This window comes from Micromys minutus (assembly GCF_963924665.1).
Source record: "Micromys minutus genome assembly, chromosome: 1".
Taxonomy (NCBI): Eukaryota; Metazoa; Chordata; class Mammalia; order Rodentia; family Muridae; genus Micromys; species Micromys minutus.
In genome coordinates, this window is record NC_137969.1 from 69,766,084 (window position 1) to 69,790,212 (window position 24,129).

The window sequence follows — 24,129 nt, forward strand, 5'->3', positions numbered from 1 at the left end:
TTCCATTAGTGCCCTGGTGCAATTAAACATAAGATAACCAGAGTGTCCTTTAAAATGTAAGTCAGGTCATAGTCCCCTACCCAAAACATCTATTACTTTCTCATCACATAGTCAAAGTCAAAATTATCTGGACTGATGGCTCAGCAGTTAAGAGCACTAACTGCTTTTCCAGAGGCTTCTGTTTCAAGTCCCAACACCCAACATACTAGCTAACACACTCCAGGAGATCTGATGCCCTCTTCTGGCTGTGTAGGCATCGTACACAAATGGCACAGAGACATATATGGAGGTAAAACACCACACTTTTTCTTTTCTTTTTTTTAACCAAAATTATCACAGCAGCCCCTAAGGTTATACATTATCTGGTACCTGTCTTATTTCAGATTTTATTTATCTCTTCCTATGGTGCCTGGATCTATTCTAGCTTCATTGCCTTTCTTGCTATCAGGAACACCACATTATGTTCCAGCTCCAGTTCAGTGGTGTTTGACCTTGGAATGTTCAGCTATAATGTTTATTATATTGCTTCTCTGCTAAGTCAGCCCTCTATACAAATGGTACTTTGGTATAACACATCATTATCTACGTATACAGATTCTGCATCCATCCATCCATCCATTCATTCATGAGTCAGGGTCTCACTGTGTAGTTCCAGCTGGTCTTGAAATCACAGAGATACATCTGCCTGCCTCTTCCTCCAGTGTATTGAAATTAAAGACATGCACCACCATACCTGGCTATGCTTTTATTTTTACAAGAGGAGGTCTCACAGGTTGAGTATGGTGGCCCAAACCTGTAATTCCAGCATTCAAGAGGTAGAATCCGGAGGATCAGTAAGTTCAAGAACACTCTGGGCTATACAGGACCCCATCTCAAAAAACAAAGAAGAGAGGCAGGGAGGAGCAGGCCTCCCAACTGATGGACTCAAGTGATCCTGCAGCCTTACCCACCAATGTTGGAGTACAGATGCACAGGACTGCACTCAGTCTGCAACACTTTTTCTTAACATGTTTACTATGTAACACTTACCCTATAATTACATATTTAATTTAGTATGGGCAGTTTGCTGGAGTGTATGTCTGTATACCACTTGTGTGAGTACAGTGTCTGTGTAAGCCAGAGAGGGCACCAAATCCCCCCAAAACTGGAGTTACATAGTGAACTGCCATGTGGGTGCTGGGTCCTCTGCAAGAGCACCCAATATACTTAACCACTAAGCCATCTATCTAGGCTTCAGTTATATATTCTATATCTAACTGTACTATTAGAATGTAATCTTCACCTAGAAGGCAGCTAATGAGGAAAGTAAAGTCCCATCAGCCAACCTCATCTTTTCATTCAGTCAGCACTGTTTATTGTAATAAATAAGTTGTGTAGAGGCCTTGATTTTGGTACTACAGCAGTAAATAAAACAAACCAAGATTCTTTTGTTTACAGAGCTTTTGGTTTGTGGCTGGGAGCCCAAAGGAAGAGCACATCCACCTTGTAACCCTAGTAACTTAGTTTACATTGTCTCCCTTTATAATAGTTTTCATAACATTTTCTTAAAAGAATTACACATGTACTCATATACACTGTAGCTGTCTTCAGACACACCAGGAGAGGGCATAAGATCCCATTACAGGTGGTTGAGCCACAATGTGGTTGCTGGGAATTGAACCCAGGATCTTTAAAAAAGGAGCCATCTCTCCAGCCCCTGAACTGGGGACTGAACTGCAGCCTTTATGCCTGAGTGGAAGCACACACCAACTGAACTAGTCCCCTCAGCTCTCAAGCATGGGCTCCTGAGGATAAGGAGACTGCTGCTGGGATCCATGGCAGAGGATTTTGCTGGCATAAGATACCAGGTTAAATGCCCAGCATGGCAGAGAGCGAGCTTGGAGAGTTGGAGAAACCCCTTTTCTGACTAAGGACTTCAAGTGAGAAATCAAGCCATACTAACCTGGAAAAAAATGTTCTAGCCAGAAGGATGAGCAAAGACCCTGAGGGTCCAGCGTGCTTACAGTGGAAGCCAGACAGTGAGAGAAAAGGAGGTTCAGATCGATTACAAATTTATGGACCAAGAAGAGAACTGATTTTCTTCTAGGTGTGTGCTAGGGAGTCATAAAAGACCCTGAATAAAAGTGGCATGATTTGATTTATAACTGAAGAAGTTCACAATAGCTGATTTCTTTAACTGCCCTCAGGGAGGCAAAACAAGCTGACAGGGATTGTAAAAGACCTGCAGAACTAGTATTACAGGGAAGTGATAGAGGTGTCTGCACTGAGGTTCTCTCAGATGGCACAAAGGTGAGCTTGCTAACAGACTGAACACAGTGTGCAATACAAGGACAAAGCAAGGATGTTGGGTTGTCTTACATACAGTTAATCCTTCTACTGAGGTACAGGTGGGAGAAAAAAATGCAGGGGTTGTGAGGAGAAACAGTTCTATTTATCAAAGCACAGAGCTTTATGCTACAGAAATAATCTTATTGTCGAAGCCATGTTGGTTGTAATGGTTCCTATCTTGGTTAATGTGTTTGAGCCTATAGTGATTTAAAATTTACAGCCCAAAGTCATGACTTTTCTACCAACCTAATAAAATGGACCACACTTGTATCTACCCAATCTTATGAATTGGTTGGTGTGACAATAACCAGCTGGTTAAACGGGGGTTTGGTTTCAGTTAGTCACCTAAGTTGTTTTTCGTTTGAAGGAAATATTTTGGCTTGTGATTTCAGAGGATTTGGTCCATTGGTTGCTTGGCTCCATGTGCTTGTACATCAGGAGGTGGGTGGAGACTGTTCTTAGTAAACAAGAAGCAGAGAAACAAGATAATACATGGAGAAGCCAAGTGGATGTATAGCTTTAAGGATACGTAGTGACCAACTACTTCCTCCAGCTAAGCCCCACTCCCTCCAACCTTTTACCACCTAATAATACCATCATATTATGAATATATTAAATGAAAACTCCATTGACTACATCAGATCCTCGGTATGTTTCTTGAAAGCCATGGTATTTCACTTACCCCTAAGGCTTTTTTTTTTATAGCATTTTTTATATATGTTAATGTTTTCCCGTCATTCAACTCCTCCAAGATCCTCCCTACCTGCCTATCCATCCAACTTTATATGCCCCCCCATTAAAACAAAAAAAAAGAGCAAGAAACAAAAAACCCCCACAAAAGTGAAAATCAAAACAGTCAAAAGATCATAAACCAAAACCAAAAAAAAAAAAAAAAAAAGCAAATCAAAACAAACCATTAATTTTGTACTGGCCAACAGTCCCTAGGTTTTGGTGTAGTGACAATTTGAAATTTTGGTTTCTTTAAAAGTAAAAAATATTACAAAAATGTGTTTTAATTTTAATGTGTAGGGATGTGAGGCTGCTTTGGACTGACTGCAGCAGCTGAGTGTGATTTGCCAGCTGCCATAGATTCTGCAACTGTGTGACATTTGGAATCCTGGCAACTGTTCAGAGGGTCCCAAAGGCATGTTGGGATGGTCATTCTTGGGGTTGCTTCCGGTCAGTTAGTAATCATGCCTGAGAGAGGAAGGCCCTCCGGAGTCAGAAGCAATTCCATACCAGCAGCACTACCTGCCTGGCGTGGTTCTTGTAGTGAGGTCTCTTTTTCTTTTTAAAAAGATTTATTTTGTGTATGTGCACACTGTCACTACCTTCAGACACACCAGAAGAGGGTATCAGATCCTATCGCAGATGATTGTGAACCACCATCACATGTGGTTGCTGGGAATTGAACTCAGGACCTCTGAAGAGCAGTCATCACTGAGCCATCTCTCCAGCACCCAACCCCCACAAACGCTATATTTCAACACCTTTGAATGTCTTTTCCTGAGTGTAAATGGCTCTTTGAACTGATAGTTTGTGAGTATTAGAACTTTCTGACTCAGATGCTAACCAAAACTTAGAGGACTTTTGACTTCAATTTTGAAGGCCCTATTTATAGACCTTGATTGTCTATCTGCCTTGCTTCTAAGAAAGAGTACCTGTGTGCTATTAGCAATCTCCACTCCAGCCTGTAGAAAAGCTACCAATCTGCCTTGGCTTTCCAAAGAAATGTGGTCAGTTGAGTTTTTCAGTTATACAGCAAACAATGCATGTCCACTTCCTGAGTCCTTCTTGTACATTTCTGTATTACCTGCCATGTCTACTAATGTGATACCGGGCTGGAGGAAGGCTCAGTGGTTAGGAGCTATCTGTTCTTTCAGAGAATCAGAATTCGGTTCCCAGCATCCACATCTGGTGGCTCACAACCACCTTTAACTCCAGTCCAGGGAATCAGACACCCAGGTCACACATACTGACACATATACAGATTAACAATAAATCTTAGAAAATTTGTCAGACTTTTTTTTTTTTTTAAATGTGGACCATTTTCCCCAAAGTTCCCAAAGCTATCCCAATGGCATAGTTTTAGTCTATGGGGCCTTGAGAAGATGTTGTAGGGTCTCTGAAAACATTAAACCTCTTGCATGAATTTGATTCTTGTTTCATGAAACTATTTATCCAGAACACACAGAATTTTGGAAGGGCAGCTCTTGTAAACTTTGAGGACAGCTTAAATACTTCACTAAAGTTTAACTATGCAATTTATTTTTAGTTATCAAGAAAGAGAAGCTAGAAAAAGCACTAGACAACCATGTATGAACAGGCTCTTTGCTAAGGACCATGTTCTCTCATGTGACACAGGAGACTTCAAGTGTCTAAGTCCATTTGCCTGAGCCCTGTGGAGAAACTAGAGAGCAGCACTATCATGAAGATGTTTGCTTTGTCACTGTATCAATTTGTGACATTAGGAATCAGAAATATATAAAATAAAAACTTTAGTATTTTATATTGCTGTGAAATTCAATTATGTGACCAGCTGGATTAACCTGTAATGGAGTCCAGACAGTTTTGGTTTCAAATTTGTATGACAGGTTGTATACAGTCTCAATACATACCTGTTATGGGTAATAGATCCACATATTGATGCAGAAGGACTAGATGTTTAATTTGAGGACTGCCCTAGGACACCAGGTTTTATTTGGCTCTAAGTCCCAGAGTAATTCAAATGGTATTTAGGAAAAGAGACTTGTTCATGTTCAAGCAAAATGAAAATAGAATAAAAAAAAAAAAGTCTTGAAAATAAAGCCATGATCAACCACAGCATCACCCAGCAGAAATGAGAATAAAGGACGGCCAACATGTCACAGAGCACAGTTCCAAGGGCAGGTCATTCTTGTTCCTATCTCCTCCCTGTCCTTGTCAAGTAAGGGGCATTAATAAAATACTGGAAATTCAGGCCCCATTCATCATTACAAATCAGCTGGTACTTTTCCCCTTTCTCAGAGCATGGAGGAGCTGAAATTCAGACCTGGTCTTCTGTCGACAGAGCTGTGCTGGGTGCTCCCGCCTCAGGCCTCAAGCACTTTCCCTCCATAGAATCTGTGGCATCTTTAAACATGGCTTTAACCCAGGGCAAACGTGTTAGGAGCTCGAAGTGACTTAAATGATAAATGTGAATTTGTTCTTGCCAAAGTTATTTTCCAGAGGGGTGGATATGATCAGAATACATTGTATACATATTTAAAATTCCAAAGAATAAATAAAACGTTAATAAAAATAAAAAAATTTTTAACACGTTATTTTCCAAGAGAACCAGGATAGCTACATGGCCTTAAAAAAACTATCCATAAAACAGATGGCAACCATGGTCCTTATACCCCGTGAAAAGGCAGGTTACCTCAAAGTTAGGTAACTTAGAAAACATGTTAACAATATATCATTAACATCGATTATAACCTAAGAAGTTAAGACTGAAGTACCAAGGGGATGAAGACAGCTTCTTTTGCAGAAAGAAGTGCAACCTGAGCTGGAGGGCTGGGTCATGCAGAGCCTAACATAACATTATACAGAACTATCTCCTGACACTTCTCACTCTTCAGCTTAGAGAAACTAAGGAAGATTAGAAATAGACCTGGATGAAAATAACCCACACACTTGCTCAGAATATTTATTAAGATACTGCTCCATGGGGCTAGCAGGAAAAAAAAAAAGACTCTGGCTACACCTCTTTCCCAAGCACCTTCCTGAACCAAGGATTCTAGGGAATCTGATGTCTTAAATAAGCCACAACATATCTGGGTAGAACGGCCATTCACGTACCAGATCTGACACAAGTTGTGTTGGCCAGGGAGGAAAGGAAGGGTCTAGTGAGAATGGTCCAGGTACTCGATGAAAGGAAACAAGATTGGCCTTTATCCATTACAGAGCACTAGTTAAAAAGGGCAGAATAAATAAGACTCTAAAAAGAGAGGAGGTAAGGATAGTCACTGGGCAAAGGAAAGTCAAGAGCCTGGTTCCCTAAATCACAGAGTTGTAGAAAGAACCAGGGTAGCAACTTGGGATCTCAGGAGAAAAGCACCTAGGGACAGAAAAAGCCCAAGGCTTTGATTTCAACCTGGCTAAGTGCAAAATTCCTTTCTCTTCAGAGAATTCCAAAGGAAGGTAAGGAGATGCTGTGGCAAGCCTCCAGACCCAGCCCAGGCTATGTTTCTCCTCACTCCCAGAGGCCCCGCCTAATAGAAGCACAGAGTCTTAGGACTCAGCTTCTGCTCCCAGACACAAGGGAGGGAGTAGAAACAAGGCACAAAGTCCCTGGGAATCAAGGGGAACATAAGTACCACCATATATAACATCATTTTGGGGAGTGGGAAGAAGTAAAATGCCCCACATGGGATGCCTTCCTTCAACTGACAAATAATTGGCCTGTTTCTAACAGCAGAAACCATGATGAAGTAGGGCTCATAGAAAAGGCCTACAGAACAGATCCACAGCTGGTATGGCACAGTCTTGAATGGGATGTAGAGAGAGTGGGGCAGCCAGCTCCCACAGATGATTCTCCTGCTTCAGTTCCCAGTGACTCCGTTTGACTCCAAGTGTTCCACACGGCTGGAACTCAGGGAAGAAACTGAGGTGTGCTTCACATGATCAGACACTGTTCGCCATTAGCACCTGGTGGGCCCGATAAATTGAGGGCATCCAGGTCAAAGTTGAGGCCAGGAGGCTGGAGAAGAGACAAAGGAACTGAGAAAAATCACTGAAGGTCGGTCCGCAGCAGCCACAATGATCACCTTATACAGATTACCTATGGATCACTGGTGTCTGGGAACTGGGTTAAAATATACAAGACATACTCACCATCTCCCCAGCCAGCTCTTTTGGAGGATGGCCCAAGTCCTGTAACTAGAAAATAAAAAGAATATGAGAGTAAAAAAAAAAAGAAGAAAGAAAGAAAATTACAGAAAACACAAAAGCAACAAAAGGAATTGGAATCATCAGATTTCGTCTGACCAGGGTATGCAGTTTTTGTCGTGACATTTTTGAGAATTCTGGAGTTTTTGTTTCTTTAAAAAAACACAGACATCTTTTAAGAATGTGCTTTCATTTTAATCCCAGGTGTGGGGATGTGGGGCTGCTTCAGACGGACAGCAGCAGCTGACCATGATTTGCCGAATGCTCTAACGGAAACATGGTTTTGCCAGCTGCAGATAGTTTCTGTGGTTGTGTGAGGTTTGGAATTCCAGGAACTTTTCTGAGGGCACATAAATTCAAGGGCCCCAAGAGGGGGTGGAGGGTGTTGGTCATTTAGGGATACTGGTTGCTGTTTGTTAGTAGCCATAGTCAAAGAAGACACAATAGAAAAGAAGTTAGATTCAGGGATTTCTTTCCCCTCTATCCTTGTTTCTCTCCTATCCAGTGTTACTGGGTGAATCTGGGGGTGGAGGGTGGAAAGAATGGAAAAGAAGAACCCACAAAGGCGCAAAGAATAGCTACAATTCTTCTTTTATTTTTCCCTCCACCCTCTGCAAATGTCTCCCTGAGGCGAGCACCAGTGGGAAGGCGGTGTAAGGAGGCCTTACCTGTTGCATAAGATCTAGCACCGCCTCAAAGCGAGCCCTGTGAGTAGCCTCGCTGTCCGTGGGCGTCTCTGCTTCAAACTGCTCACAGATTTTGCCCATGACATTGTGCTGCTGCTGATACTTCTCAAACTGCTCCGGAGGAATAGATTCCTGGTGACTCTGTAACCATTCTGGATACTAAAGAGAGGAGACAGACAGGAAAGAATGAAGTAAACCAGGAGGGAAGGGGACCAAGAAGAAAAGAAGGCTAAATAAGCAAATTCATCATGAAAAGCACAAAGTACTGTTGACTCCCAACAGATCATCTGGATACACTGGTATATATGTAATGCAGATTAGTGACCTATGTCTGTGAAAAACAAGAAAGTAAACATTTTAGGCTCTAAGGGTTGTTCTAGTTTCATTCTTATTGCTGTGATAAGAACATCAAAAATAACTTGGGAAAGGAAAGGGGTTTTTTTCATCTGACATTTCCAGGTAAGAGTTCATCACTGAGGGCAGCATACTGGTTTACTTTGTTGATTTTTACCTTTCTTATGCAGTGTAGGCTCACCTGCCTAGGGTTGGTACCACCCACAGTGGGCTATGCCCTCCCACACCAACCATCAATCAAGGTAATTCCTCACATACATGGCCATAGTCCAATCTAGTCTGGGCAATCTCCCAACTGAGGTTCCCTGAGATGACTCTGGGCTGTGTAAAGTTGACAGCTGCAGCTAACTAGGACAAGGGTCACATATGGTCTTTGTTAATACTTTTGGTCTATTGTTGTATTTACTTTTATTTTGTATTCATTAGTGTTTTGCTTGCTATGTATGTATTTGTACCATGTGCATAGCTTGTGTACTTGGAGAGGTGTCAGATCCTCTAGAACTGAAGTTATGGATGGTTATAAGCTACTATGTTGGGCCTGGGAACCAAATCCAAGTGACCCTCTGCAAGAACAGCAAGTGCTCTTTAACAGGCTCCTTCTCTTGTCATTATTTGTATGAATGTATGTATGTATGTATGTATGTATGTATGTATGTATGTATGTATGTGTGTGTGTCATGTGTGTGTCTGGTGCTCTCAGAAAATGGAAGAGGACATCAAATCCTCTAGAATTGGAGCCATGGACCATTGTGAGTTGCTATGTGAATGTTTGGAATTGAACCCAGGTCTTCTGGAAGAGCAGCCAGTGTTCTTAACTGCTGAACCATCTCTCCCTGGCCCTATTGTTTTTAAGCTTAAAAATATAAGGGCTGAAGTGATATATACTGCTCTTGCAGAGAACCTGAATTAGTTCAAGTTCCATTCCCAACACCCTGATCAGGTGGTTCACTGCCAGCTGTAAGTTCAACTCAGAGGCAGTTCGATGCCTGTGGCCTCCATAGGCACCTGGACTCATGTGTGTATATGTACACCTAATTTAAAAATAGTAATAAAAATTAAATCTTTAAAAACAATGTAAAGGGCTGGAGAGATGGCTCAGTGATTAAGAGCACTGACTGCTTTTCCAGAGGTCCTGAGTTCAAATCCCAGCAACCACATGGCGGCTCACAACCATCTGTAATGAGATCTGATGCCCTCTTCTGGTGTGTCTGAAGATAGCTACAGTGTACTCATGATAAACAAACATTAAATAAATAAGGTTTAAAAAATGTAAAAATACTCTCGGCTTGAGAGTTGGACTGAGGCTGTATAAACACTGGTCCGAAGACTCCTGGTCTTGCTATTCAGTCACATGTTGCCTGTGATGCTCAAGAGCTTGCACTTCTCTACTTCAGTTCTCTGGTGAAAATATAAGCTCTTTCAAGCATGGACCATTGCTTAAACCACTCTCAAACGGTTCATAACACCACCACAAAACTGTATGAGTCCTTACTGGAGAAACCAGTAAAGCTAAGAATATAAGAAAGAATGAATCAGTCAAACTCAGTCTTGAACTAATTTATAGAAAACTAGAGCTGAAAATTTCAGCTCAGACACTCCCAGTGTAGACAGATGATCAGATTACTAATGTAGCATAATATTTTCAATAACAACTGTAGAAAACAAAGTGTTTTTAAAAATCATACTTGTCTACTCAAATTTCCCTTTTACTATATATAGTCTGAGCAAATGTCCCTCTGGTTGATATAATGAAGTGAGGAGAAAAGACAGGAATGGAGATTCACAAACCTTTTCTGTGATCTCCTTTAGGGATGGGTACAGTACATCCTTAGACAGGAGATTCTGCATGATACTCTGCATGATGGGGAGGATACTCCCTTCCCCATCTCCTTCATCCATGCCCAGCCCTTCCATGGCTTTCGTCAGTTCCTCTTCAGACATGCCTGAGTTCTAGACAAGACAAACAAGAGGTGAACAGGCACACTGCCTTCCTGGAATGCTTACCATTCTTTCAGGTGGGAAGAACTATCTAACTTTGCCTGTAACAAAAATCAAAGGGGGCCAGATATGGGGAGATACCCTGGAGCTTTTTGTAGAAGTAAACTTTTTAAAGTTTAATCTTACTTATTTTATTTTTGACTGTATGTACATCTGTGTGAAGATGTCAGAAGCCTTGAAACTGGAGTTACCGTCAGTTGTGAGCTGCTCTGTGGGTGCTGGAAATTGAATCCCTGTTCTCTGGAAGAGCAACCTGTGCTCTAAACCATTGAGCCATAGCCCCAGCACCCCACATCCCAAGAGCATCCACTTGTGAGAATGCTCAGGAAATATCTGAAACTGGACCCTTATTCCTTTCCCTTTACCTGAAGGTCAGTGGCATTTTTGGCTAGCCCACTTAATGTCTCCTTTAAGCAAGAAGTAAATTCTTGTTGAGAACTTGCATCACTGCCTAGGAGAGATAAAAAGAACCAGGATTACCTAGGATGTTAACTGTCAGCTTGTCTACACCTATCTAGTTACCAGCCTGGATATAAAGCATTTACTAGCAAACTACTACCACTTCAAAATCTTAACTGTTCTGTAGTTACCTTCACTGTCATGCCATAAATCTATACTGATGATGTGTTAATTCTTCTCCACAGTAACACTCCTTTACAAGGGTTGGTTTGGGAAAATCATATTTATTTTTGAGGCAGGGTCTCACTCTGCAGTTCTAGCTGTTCTAAAACTCACCATGTAAATCATGTTGGCTTCAAACTCACAGAGATTTGTCTGCCTCTGCTTCTCAAGTGCTGGGACTGAATGAATACACCAACTACACCTGGCTGGAATAATCTTTTTTATTACTTTCCAGAATATCTTACCTTTTTCTTTTAATAAGCAAGATTCCCACACCTCTTTCTCTTGCCTTGCCCCACTCCTTGACTGTGACATCATAACTGTTATCAATTTTACAATCCTGGTACTCTCATGCAATTAAGAGGTCTGTCCAGTATTTTATGTTTGGGGCTTCCTCACCCACTCTCCCCGCTGCCTCTGAGAGTTTCTGGAACTGCTCCACCAGATGGGGCTCTTCCTCAGCCAGCTCTTTCATTGCCTTCTCAAACTCTGCAGTAGCTTGGGAAGCTAGCTCACTGTCGAACAGTTCCTGGAAAAATTTCTCTTGGGAGGCGAAGAGAGCATCCTGCAGGGGAGAGATAGACAAAATGTACCTCCTACAGCATCACTCTGGGTCTAGCTTCTTACAGGAGCTCAGATAGTAGGTTTTGGGAAATGAAACATCTCCCCCCATAAGCACCCCCACTGACCATCCATCTGCCTCTTCTCAGGAGGGCAGCAAGCAGACTCTGGCCATTGGAGGAGGAATATGAGGTAGCATACAAATACAACCACTTAAAACTGCTCCCTACTCAAGACTCCTCCTCTCATCCCTCCATAAAACCACAGGTCCCCCTGTTTCATAGGAACTGAGGCCTGGAAGAACACTCAGCAGTGTGAGGTAAAGGTACCCTCCCAGCCACCCCTCTGGCCCACAGGGGCCTGCCCCACCCCTGTTCTGAGCCGCATGCCCATCCTCCCCCTCCCTTAAGGGGGTGGAATTTATACTTTGGCAGTGTCTCCTGGCGATCTCTTCTGAGGCCCTGAAGCATCGGGGGTCGAGATGGTAGGAGGGGGCGCTGGGGAGGGTTTGGCTTTATCGAAATCATCAAGAGCACCTTCAGAGACAAGATAGGTATGTTGAGGATAGATAAGGCTAGACAGCTGTGTGATTTGAAGCAAACCACTAGGAAAATAATGATATAAAGCACCAGCTTTCCTGAACTTCTCTTTTGCCTGGACCACAGGTCAGTAGGTTTTCCATCTTCCTTGGGAACCATCTAGTTTATTGTGACCAGGTGGGAAGAAAGCTCTTTTACACAGAACCAGTGTTCATCTCAGAACTAGGAGGAAAGAATTAGCTGTGCAGAGAAATCTTTACATGCATATTATAAAATTCCCTTAAAAATCCCATACACCTAGCATGAAGAAGAGGGGAGAGAGAGCCTTATTTCTTTGAATTCACTCTGAAGCCTTAGCTAATAACTTCTTGTAAGAAAGCACAGAAGACATCACCCAGCTTTCCACAGGTCCAGCTACTAGTTATACATCCTACAGGAAGGTGTTAACTCTTAAACTATGCTCCAATTTTGTTCTCCCTCAGCAGGCACCTATAGCCTCCTTGGCCACATATGCAGTAACCCTGGGCACTCCTCACTACATCTGTTCATTTTCTACCTGCCTACAATTGTGTCTGAGCAAGAGATAAAAGGTTCACCTCTGCCCTGAAAAGTGTGTTGTCACCACCACTCTGCTTGCCAGGACTAGGGAAAGGGCACTGGCTTCCCTCAGGCAGGAAACTGAAGTGGAGTGCAAGGCCAAGAAAGAAATGAAGGTTCACCATCTTTTCAGAAACTTTTCCCCCTGGGACTGGCTCACTTTATTTCTCCAAAGGATAAAAAAGAATGCCAGGCATGTGGTGCCATGCTAGAATTCGGAGGAAGGGACCAGAATAATCACAAGTTCAAGGCCAGCCTGCAGTACTTAGTGTGAGGCCAGCCTAGATAGACTACAGAAGACAGTCAGTCTCTCAAAACCACACTGATTTTAAAAGGAGATTTCTTCGACTACTTGCATGAACTAGGGGTCTGGTAAAAGAACGAGGAAAGATTGAGGTAAAAAGGCGTTTCGGGTTAAGAAAGATTCTACCACAGACATATGAACCTTTGGAGCTTAAGGGTTATTTTGTTCTGTGAAATCTGCTACTGAAAGGAGAGGTGATTTCAATAATTTACTGAAACCAATCCTGGTGCGTCCAGCCCATGAGCTCAGTACTCCCAAAGGCTAAGGCAGGAAGACTGCCGCTAGTTCCAGATCAGTCTGGGATACCGAGAGCCTCAACAACAGTCCGACAGTCTAAAGCAAGAGAAGTTTGTAAGAGAGTCGTGAAACATCTCATTACAGTTAGTTTTCCCCTTCGCAGGGAGATGTGCGGTTTGGATAGGTCATTGACTAAGGTGAACACCCAGATCCAGCTAATAAAGAGGGCCGGGGTCGAACTCAGACCACCTCCCCCCGCCAACCATTGGAGAGAATCTCTCGCTCCGCCCAGAAATCTCAAGTTCAGTTAACCCCCACGATGGGTCCTCTCCCCCGATACTTCTGGATTTTCCCACTGTGGACTCTTACTTTCCAGAAGCTCCTCCAGTTCCCGGTCCGCTTCGACCCCAACACCGCAACCTTCTTCAGCAGCCGCCATCTTGCTGCCTTCGACTTGCCGTAGGAGGTGGAACCACTGGCGCCACCACATGCCCCGCCCTCATCCCCGCCCCCATGACTTGCCAGCCAATAATATCGTTCTACCGTGCAGGACCGCCATTTTTAAAGGGACAGGAAACTAGGTTTGTTTTTGTTTTTGTTTTTTCTTATGCTGAGACTCAAACCTAGGTTCTTGCACGTACTAAGCAAGCATTTCACCTCTGGAGCTACACAGCCACAGCAGTTTGCCTTGAACTAGACAAGTTGCTCAAGCTGGTCTAGAAATCGGGTGTCTCCATTCTCTGTCTCCACTTCCCAAATACTTGATCCACCAAACGCAGCTGGATTGAGTGGGCGGGGCAGAAGGGGTGGGAGAATTTATTGTGTTGTCTCTTTAATCTGGGATCTTCAATCTGAAGAGGTTTTGTTTTCAGGCGGGGTTTTCTAATCCTACTGTCTCCACCTCCCAAGGACAGAGATTACAGCACAAGGCTCAGCCAAATTATGAAGCGATTAAACGAACAATTTTTAAATCGAGACAGGATTGCCAATTTGAGGCAATCTTGGTTTCATCCCCAGCGCACACATGGTAGGAGAGACTAACATGCACTGGGCTCTGACCTCCGCATATGCTCCTTGACATATACACAAAACAGATAAAGATTAGCAAATTTGTTTTTAGCGTGTAGTGAGCATCTATTGTTGTATACAATCATTCGGAGCACAGTGAAATCTGCAAATGAATTACGGTTGGTCCTACTTGTAAGGGTTGACTGGAGATAGAATTGGAAACACATGTTAATTAAGCAAACTAAAAAACAAACATGATTCTTTCTTTGAATCATTTCTTTCTTTTTTCTTGTGTGTGTGGCAGGGGGTTGTTTTTATTTTACCAAGAAGGTTCTCTGTGTAGCCTTGGCTTTCCTAGAGCTCACTCTGTAGACCAGGCTGGCCTTGAACTAAAAAAACACCCCTGCCTCTGCCTGGAGGGTGGTGGTATTAAATGGGTGTGCCACCACACCTGATTTTTTTTCCTCTTCTTTATTTCTAGTATTTCTGTATTTCTAGCATGCTACTTCAATGATTACTTGTCTTCCGATGGATCTTTCTCCTTCCTAATACATAGTGAATACTGATAAGACATTTTATAGCATCCTTCTCCCTTCTTCCTTGTTTCAACTGGGGATTCATTTAGCCCAGGCTGGCTTAGAACCACTCATTCTGTTGGCTATACCTCCCAAAAGTAGGATCACAGATATGCACCACCATGCCTTATCCTGCTCATGAAATTTTCCCATACTAGTCTTGTTTAAGGACTTAATGGCTCTCTACTGTGGATTGATTAATTTCAGATTCTTGACTGATATTTACAATTATTACACATACATCCATTCTTTCCCCCAATTAGATAAATGTCAAGAAGCAGAGATTGTCAACTTTGTTTACAAAACTCACATTATAATGTTTGTGTACAGCTGTAATTTAATTTGTAAACTTACAAAAATACCTTTTTTTGAAACAAGATCTCACTACATAGCACTGGTTGGCCTAGAACTCACAGGTCTGCCTGCCAATATTTAAAAATATTTTTAATTATTTAAAATTATGTGTGCATGTACACATGCGTTTGAGGGCATGTATATGTGACTACTGAACATACTCTCATGGGCAAGAGTTATAGGTGGTTGGCAGCCTCAGATGTGGGTGCTGGGAACTGAACTTGAGTCTTCTGCAAGAACAATATTTTCTCTATAAACAGCTAAAGCCATCTCTCTAACCCCCGAGATGTCTTTTTCTTTTCTTTTTTTGAGACAGATTCTTACTCTTTAGCCAATTGTTCTGCCTTAACCTCCCAAGAATAGGAATTATGGTGTGAACTGCTGTACCAGATTCTTGCCTGAACTTGAAGGATGTATAAAACTTGAGAAAATATCTCAGAATATACACACTTTTGAGAAAGCAGTCTTAGTTTGAGGACTATGTTTAAGAAAGCAACTCTTAACTCTGAAAACACTCAAGTCCTGTGCTCTTTGAAGCAGCTATTCCTCTTTAGTCACAGGCACACAATGTATGTTCAAGTTTATTTATTGGAGCAATGCTGATAATAGCAAAAGGTTGCAAATAACCCAGATACTATGAGACGTTCATAACTTAAAATATACGAGAAAAACCTAAATATATACATACACATGTACATATATATAAAACTTTAAAATGTGTTGAATGAAAAATATTATGTTCCTGTCATGTATAAAAGGAAGGTGGGGAAGAACAAAGTTATATCTGCTCATAAATATATACTTTTTGAAGGCCATAAAGAAACTGATAGTTATATATTTGGGGAAAGGTAATAGGAATTGAGTGGCTCAGAAAAAAGGTACACAAGGCAACTCGTCATAGTATAGTTTTTTTTTTTTTTTTTTTTTGATTTTTTTCCTCCAAGACAGGGTTTCTCTATGTAGCGCTGGCTGTCCTGGAACTTGCATGTAGACCAGGCTGGCCTCAAATTCAGAGATCAGCCTGCCTCTGCCTCCCTATGGCTAGGATTAGAGGTTTGTACCACCACCACTAGATAATATAGTTTTTTTAATTAATAAAAAAATTTAAAAATTCTGTGAGTAGGTGGAACGGTGCACACACACCATGATGTGTGTGTGGTTATATGACCAAATCAGGGGAGCAGGTTCTCTCCTTCCACCAGGTAGATTTCTAGGATCAAACTCGGGCTATCAGTCTTTTTATTGTTGTTGTTTTTTTAAAGATTTGTTTATGTATGCGAGTACACTGTCACTCTCTTCAGACACATCAGTCCCATTTCAGATGGTTGTGAGCCACCATGTGGTTTGCTGGGAATTGAACTCAGGACCTCTGGAAGAGCAGTCGGTGCTTAACTGCTGAGCCATCTCTGCAGCCCAGGCTATCAGTCTTGACTGTGCCTTCACTTCCTAGGCCATTTCACTGGCCTGACAGTGTAGTTCTAAAGACGGGTGTTTGAACTTCATGGATATATTATTAGTTGAAAAACAGATTTAAAATAAAGTGAAAAATTCAAGTAACTCAGCACAAAAGAGCTGGAGACTGGAAGGTTAAAAATTCAAGGTCATCCTTGAATACATAGTTCGAGGCCAGACAGTCAAAGCCTAGAAGCCGTATCAATAAACCAATACACATTTTATCTTTTTTTTTATCTTTTTCCTGTGGCTATAGAGAACTTAATAGAATACTTGCCTATCATGTGCAAAACCTCAGGTTCAGTCTCCAGTAACTAAATAAGATGCATTTGCCTGTTTTAGGAAAGGGGTGTACTACCACATGTAGTGCTAGGAACTAACCCAGAACCCAGCACAGAACTAGGCCAACACCCCAGCGATGGAGCTGTCTCCAGCTGTGCATTGGTGCAGGTGCTCATGAAGGTCAGGAGAAGCTGGAGTTAAGGTGGTTGTGAGCCACCTTGCCTGGTGATGGGAACTGAACCCAGGCCCTCTGAAAGAACAATACTTGCTCTTTACTGCTGAGCCACCTCACTAGCCTCTTCTGTTTTTGAGATAAGGTCGTTCAGGCTAGCCTGAAACTAGCTGGCATTATCCTAGGCTTAGAAAATGGTATTTTTGTGTATTGCGACTGTATGTAGATCTGTGTGCCATGTGCATGCAGTACCTGTGTTTACCAGAACTGAGTTAGATCTTGTGGAACCTTGATATGGATGGTTGTGAGCAACCATGTGGGTGCTGGGAACTGAATCCAGCTACTCTGGAAGAGCAGCCAGTTCTTATCTCCTGCTGAACCATTCTCCAATCCCTTGTCTTAAGCTTTTGTTTTTTAAAACTAGGTTTCACTGTGTAGCCTGGAACTATGTAGACTGGACTAGGTTGGTCTTGAACTCTCAGCCGCCCAACTACTGGGATTAAAGGCACCATGCCTGGCTAGTCTTGAACCCTTGATCATATTTCCACCTTGTAAGTGCTAGAACAGATGGAGCTACCAGGCTAGGCCTGAATTATGTATTTTAAATCAAAGGAATAATAAATACATCATTTATCCAATTAGTCTTAGAAGCAAAACGCTCTGACAATTGTGATAGTTCTATTAATATGACACAATCTAAAATCACTTGATGGAAGGACCTCAGACAATGTCTATGAAGAATGATTTTGTTAACGGATTTACAAAGACCTGCTCACTGTGGGCAGCAGTATTTCCTAGGCCTGAGGTCCTGAATTTAAAGGAGAAAGCTACCTGCCTCTGCCTCCAGAATGCTGCTATTAAAAAGAGGTAGACTTCTTTCTTCTCTCCAGTCTTGGGCCAGCTGAGTGAGACTGTTTCACAAAGAAGAAAACTCTGGCTCTTGACTGTGGGTACAATGTGAGAAGCTGCTTCAGGTTCTGCCACCTTCGCTTCCCTGCAATGATGGACAATCGCCTGATCACCTGGCACTGTGAGTCAAATGAATCCTGTCTTCCCTAAGGTGCTTTTGTCAGGGTCTTTTATCACTGCAATGGGAGAAGCTAAGACAACTATGTACTTATAGTAAATATGCAACTTATTATATACTCATTCTTTTTTATGTGCATATAATATGTAAAATACATAGAACAGTGATGGACACTGATAGGAGCTCAGCAAATACTGGCTGTAATTAGAAATGAATAGAAAGTTTCAGTAAATATGGAATAGGAAACTCTGTTTACCAGTCCCCAACAATGAAAATGTTTCACGATCTCAGGAAAAACAATATCCTGAGGCAAAGAATCTGCTTTGCTGAGAGAACTACATGAATATGAACAGGGTTAAGTGCCCAAGAAGTAAATGACAAGCCAGGAAGCTCTCAGAAATTTACTTTATTTAGTGAGAGCAATAGAACACAAGGACAATGCTAAGTTATAAAGGACAGAAATAAATCAATGAAAAATGATACACATTTTGCAAAACCAAATGACTTCTCAGCCTGGAAGTGTGTGGGCCCACATAAAGAAAGAACCTATTTATGACATTAAATGCCCAAGAAAAATATGGGATAGTTAACAATTCCTGTGGCTGAGGAGAAATGGCATTTCTTGCATCTTGCTGCTTTTTAGTGGAGTTGAAGCAAAGGTTACCACTAGGTAAGGGAGGAATAAACACTAAAAAATTTGCTAAACAAATGGCCAGCACAAAGTTTTCATTTGTTCCTGGGAAGGCCCAAGCTGAAAGGCAAAGATATCTATGATCACAAGCACAGTAACCTTCAAGACAGAGGTCTGTAGGAGCAAGATCATCAAGCTTGAAACTTTCAATTTGCCATAGAAGAGAAAGGACATGACGTTTTTAGGGAGAACCAACATTAACAAGCTGAATCAGGGCTGTAGGGGAGAGCAAGTGAGGGCTTGCAGCTAGAGACTCTGAAGAAACAGTATGTGATTAACCATGCACGTGAAGGAAGGGCCTTATCGAAACTGAAGAGGACTGATCCTCAGACCAATCACATCTTTGCCAATCTCTGTCACCTGTGGAAGTGGAAAACAGCATCAAGTCAGAGAGCCCCAAAGAGCTATTCCATGTCCCCGCCGATGAGCAGCATGGATCGTGGTGCTGAGAAGTGCAGTGGGGAGAAGCTAGCTTTCCCAGTGTCACTGCCTCAAGGAGCAGGGGAAATGCTGGTGAGGGCCAGCACTGTGCTGCCTTCTCCTGTCCCATCCCTCAATATCCTACACACTTTCTTTAATTGGATCTCCACCCCAACCCTGCTGGACACATTCCTGAGGACAGTACTTACTGTAGTGACCCTGCAGACTTGCCCTTTGAACTCAGGGGAATAGCAGGCCCCACTGAGTGGACACTTCTCCACTGGTTTTCCTCGGTAGATGGGCCGGTAAGATGCAGCACAAATGTCAAAGGGGTTGTGCATGTCATAATTGAGCTGGCAGGCATCTGTGGGGTTTTTCTCACAGGCAGACAAGATTTTTCTTGTCTAAAGGAAGGAAGGAACACTTATTTAAGAGTACAGAAAGCAACACAATCTCTGATACAAGATGCAATTAATTATATACTGGGCATGATGGTTTTTTTCTATAATCCCAGCACACAGTAGCAGGGGGATCTCAAGTTCTAGGACAGCCTGAGTTATATACTGAGACCCAGTCTCACAAAACAGAGTGCGGTAAGTAAAGTAACTATGCTATGAGGATATAGGTCCCATCCTCTGTATAGGAGGTATGTGAAAAAATGACAGTTGCCATTGTGCTGGCTGTACTGCTACATCCCAGAACGCAGATGGCAGAAGCAAGAGGTTCAGGAGGTTGAGGATCAATTTGGGATACACAGTGAAAACTCTTTCTCCAACATGACTCCACTGCTCTAAAGCCACACTCCTTTTCACTTCTGGAGATTAGATTATCAGGACTGGGTTCCATAAAGAGTTGAAACAGGTTTCTAGTGCCCAAGGAGAATGTTTTTAGGTGGCACAGGTACTGGAATATGAATGGAAGTATAATTGATCGGTAAAGATGGGTCGTCTGGAGCTTAAGAACAGATGTATTATGTGCAGGTGCACAGGAGCTACTCTAGGTTGCAACACCACAGTAGAAGGGCTGCTAAGCCCAGCACACATGTCAAATTAAAAATTGAATCAAGCTGAGTGTTGTGGTGCCCACTTTTAATCCCAGCACTTGGGAGGCAGAGGCAGGCAAATTTCTGTGAGTTCAAGGCCAGCCTCATCTACATAGGGAGTTCCAGGACAGCCAGGGCTACATTTAAAAAAAAAAAAAAAAAAAAAAAGAAAGAAATCAAAGTTGGGCAAGGTAAGGTATTTTACTTCTCTGTATTGCTTTCTCACTACTAAAATACAGTCAATTACAGGATCTATTTCATTTAAATATCTCTGTAGAGTATTTTAGAATTTATTTATATTAGCCATGTAGCTAATGCCATATCTGAATAAATTATTACTCTGGTTTCTAGGGGAAAAAGATGCCCCAAGGTCAGAAAGTAACCATAGGGCAGCATTCTACTGGGTTTCTTGGGTTGAGAGCAGTTATACTGTTTCAGAGAGGATATTGGCTTTTGATCCTTGCATTTAAGATCTGGTCCCCCCAAAATCACTGACAAAATCCCCCTGAACCTGTTGGGCTACTTCAGGCTTGGGCCCAAGTTCCAGCAGACGTCGAGCAAAGGTGGCAGCTGTCTTGAAGTTCTTGAGCTTGAAGAAAAGGTTGAGGGCTGTTCGAAGCACCAGGATCATATGCACAGGCTGCAGGTTTGCGTGTGTGAAATAAGCTGCCATCTAGTGGACAGAAAGGAACACAAAGCAAGCTCAGGTTCAGCTATTGTTTATAAACAGCTACACAATTATAAAAAACAAAACAACAATACAAAGACAACACACAATTAGCTCTAAGATAAATTAGTTCTACTTCTTAAAATATGAGGTAGAACTCATGACCTGAGAAATGACAGTGGAGAAATAGAGTACCTCTTCATGGAGATTAACTCCAATTTCTCTTCCTCCCCAAAGCCAAGAAACTTCCAAACCAAACAATTTAGATGGAATGAATGTTATGGGGATGGTGCCTGTGCGGTGCTGGTCTCACAGCTTACCTCACAGATGCGCTTCTGCTGGTCTAGGGTGTCCTTAGGTAGCTTCTTCCTTTCTATCTCCATGCACAAACCCACAATGTACTCGCGGCAAATGGTGATGAGCTGCTGGGCCTGAAGAGGTTGCAGAAGACAGTCATGATATAAACAAGAACATGGAGGAGCCCAGGATCAAGTAAGTGGCTAGACGCTACCTCTGCAATCTCCTGTTTATTGTCCACAACAAGAAGAGGCACACTGAGTAGTATGGAACGGAATTTTTCCACAGCTTCTTCAAATTTGCCAACGGTGGTGAGCTGGTAGCACAGCTGCAATCGTTGGATCAGGTCATTAAGCTTTAGGCCCACAGCTGGCACACCATTCTTTAGCCCTGCATCCTTCCTGGCAAGGGAAAATTATAAATAAAGCACAATAGTCAATAGCAAAGCAGGACTCGTGCTCTGTTTCTATCAAACACAGTCACCAACAACGGACTGAGGAAACAGCTGGAAACAGGATGGCAGCTGGTGTAAACAAACCCCAAAGTAACAAGCTTCAGATCTTCTCTCCTAGAAGCCTTAGCTCTGGAGCAATTCTGTGTCACAGTGACTATCATCTGATGTATCTACTCCAACGAGAACAAATACCAAGGAGCAAGGGTACGTACCAATTGCGATTAGGGTAACTATACATGGAGGGCAAGCAGGGCAGTGCTTGATAGGTAGTACGGCCTCGGGCATATGTCTGTAGGAAGAGTTGCTTATAGGGGCCAAACTGGATTACTCCCACCTGGTCATGAAGAAGCTAGAACACAAGAAAAAACAAAAAAACAAAAATAGGGATTTGTTTTCTACCAACTAAAAATTAAATCAAAGTTGAGCAAGGTATTTTACTTCTCTGTATACAGTCAACTATAGGATCTACTCCATTTAAACACCTATAGGGAGTATATTAGAATAACCAAAAGCGACAACAAATGTTCATGGCTGTTGTATCACCATAACACTCAGTACAGTGTCCTCAGTAAACACCCATTCAGGAAGAGGTGCTGAGTTTACTAATGTAAGCAGCAGAAATGACTGACTGGCAAACATGAGCACAGACCAAGTGGAGAGCAGATAAAAGGCCTTCATGAAACAAGTGTCTTTAGCAAGGCAACAACTGCCATGAAACACTATTTTGGCCCTGTGGGTCAGATTATTCCCACTCAGATAAAAAGATGAGTCAACCATTCTCCTTAGGACTCTGCAATACACACTCAAGAGGAAGGGCCAAGGTTTTTAGGGAAGACTTACCCGCATGGCTGTTTCAAAAGAACCTGCCAGGATGTGATCAACTGGAAGCTGGGAGTTATTGCACCAGATCTAGTAAGAAATAGAAAACATAAGTCAAATGAAAAAATTCCCTTTCTCTTTCCAATTCTTCTCTTCCATATCTGTTAAAATCAGCCAATGCCAATATTTTTACACAGCTATCAAATATTAACCAGCCCAGAAGCACTCATCTCTATAAAATTGTGTTTTCCTGCTTACTTGAGTTGGGCTTGTTCCCTTAGTTGGGGGCACAAAGAACCCATCTTCAGCACCACCGGACACCCCAGAGGGTACATCCTAAAAGGAAAAAAAAAAAAAAAGATTAAGGCTTTATTTATTTGATGAAATAGAGTTTGACAGAGCCTCAAACTCACTCTGCTACAAGGATTGAAGAAACCTCCTGCCTCTACCTAAAGTGCTAGTCTAATAACACCATGCCTGATTTACATATAGTGCAGATCAAATCAAGGGCTTTGTGCATGCTAGGAAATCATCCTTCCAACTGAGCTATGTTCCCAGGCCCCAAATTAAGACATTTAAATAGCCATCCAAGTAGTGTGTTTCGATGAACTCAAGACACAACATTTAGATGCTAACCTTTGCTTGAGAAAAGAGGTGATGATTATGGAAGGATAGAATGGGAGCCACCTCCCCAAGACCAAAGAGAAAGAACATAAGCTGCAGTTTAGATATTAAACACTTCAAGTGTTGGAGCCCCTCCTTTGTGGAGAAATCAGGATAGGCACACTACAAGGTAGGTGTGTGTGTGTGTGTGTGTGTGTGTGTGTGTGTGTGTGTGTGTGTGTGTGTGTTAGAGAGAGAGAGAGAGAGACAGAGACAGAGACAGAGAGACACCCACCAACTTTTTTTATAAGGTAAAGAAAAGAGAAACTCCAGAGCAGAACTTCACTTACCAGTTCAGGTGGGAGCTCCAAATCTTCTTCTACATCCCAGCCACCTCCTTCTTCTTGTCCCTTGCCAAGAGCATCCTCTCCCAAACCTTCTGGAGCCTCCACAAACCCATCTGTAAGGATAATCCATGATCAAAATAGACTTAGATGGGAATATCTGCCCCCCAAAGGCAAAATATTAGGATCCTATTGATTCCATGAATTAGAAGCTTGTAGATTGCTCCACGAATAATTCCTCTCCACGGAGCCTGACATCTCAGCGCAGCCCTAAAACAGCGTTCTTACCTTCATCCAGCTGCAGCTCTGCATCCTCTCCCCAGCCTTCAGTACCAACAGTGTCGATGTCAATGTCAGCAGCCAATGCTCCTCCCTTCCCTATCACGAGAAGGACAGAGGAAACTGGCTAGAGCCTAGCAAGTCTCAAATGTGACCCATCTCCTCTATGGGAAAGGTACATGCTTTCAAAAGTTGCTCAGGGCTGTGTCCTCAGAAATATGTGCTGTCCACTTAGAAACTGCTAACTGAATGCCAGTAAATATGTTTTATTGTGTTGTTAAATCTCAAAACAAACCCCAAACAAAAGACAAAAATAATTGCCAAAGTTCTGTCTTGTTTTGCTCTGTGTATTTGTGTGTGTGTGTCAGACCCTTATGCTTGCAGGGTAGGCATTTTACTGACTGAGCCATCTCCAAAGTCCCCATTCATATACTATGAGTATGAGTATTTATGTTATGCTAACTTGAAACCATTTTCACAAAGAGAAGAAATGGAAGAGATAGCCAG

The 24,129-nt window shown here is 42.3% G+C and overlaps 2 protein-coding genes across 3 annotated transcripts in view; both read right to left on the minus strand.

The window, feature by feature from the left end:
* Positions 1-5,980: 5,980 nt before the first annotated feature.
* On the minus strand, positions 5,981-13,588 carry PEX19 (peroxisomal biogenesis factor 19). Its single transcript, XM_080925459.1, has 8 exons — positions 13,506-13,588; positions 11,886-11,995; positions 11,298-11,463; positions 10,643-10,728; positions 10,068-10,229; positions 7,908-8,084; positions 7,186-7,230; positions 5,981-7,051 (listed from the first exon to the last, which is right to left on the minus strand). Exons 1-8 carry the CDS (start codon positions 13,573-13,575, stop codon positions 6,968-6,970), a joined length of 900 nt encoding a protein of 299 aa, XP_080781585.1. The 5' UTR covers positions 13,576-13,588; the 3' UTR covers positions 5,981-6,967.
* Positions 13,589-18,392: 4,804 nt separating this feature from the next.
* Positions 18,393-24,129, minus strand: part of COPA (COPI coat complex subunit alpha) — a 41,155-nt gene continuing 35,418 nt past the window's right edge. For both annotated transcript variants that reach the window (XM_080939401.1, XM_080939400.1), the window contains exons 24-33: positions 23,632-23,721; positions 23,350-23,459; positions 22,655-22,732; positions 22,418-22,486; positions 21,790-21,926; positions 21,338-21,524; positions 21,147-21,257; positions 20,671-20,832; positions 19,327-19,521; positions 18,393-19,057 (exon numbers count right to left, since the gene is read on the minus strand). In XM_080939401.1, coding sequence (XP_080795527.1) covers positions 18,998-19,057; positions 19,327-19,521; positions 20,671-20,832; positions 21,147-21,257; positions 21,338-21,524; positions 21,790-21,926; positions 22,418-22,486; positions 22,655-22,732; positions 23,350-23,459; positions 23,632-23,721 — 1,199 coding nt within the window. In that variant the 3' untranslated portion in view covers positions 18,393-18,997. The remainder of the gene's footprint in view (positions 19,058-19,326; positions 19,522-20,670; positions 20,833-21,146; positions 21,258-21,337; positions 21,525-21,789; positions 21,927-22,417; positions 22,487-22,654; positions 22,733-23,349; positions 23,460-23,631; positions 23,722-24,129) is intronic.

What these genes read in the sequence shown, in the direction of transcription:
- PEX19 (XM_080925459.1), bottom strand. Translation starts at nt 13,575, where the DNA reads ATGGCGGCTGCTGAAGAAGGTTGCGGTGTTGGGGTCGAAGCGGACCGG. An exon ending in CGCCAGGAGACACTGCCAAA is followed by an intron (nt 11,464 to 11,885) that starts GTATAAATTCCA and finishes TCTCCCCTGCAG; the next exon opens with GATGCTCTCTTCGCCTCCCA. An exon ending in TGCTAGATCTTATGCAACAG is followed by an intron (nt 7,231 to 7,907) that starts GTAAGGCCTCCT and finishes TTTATTTTCTAG; the next exon opens with TTACAGGACTTGGGCCATCC.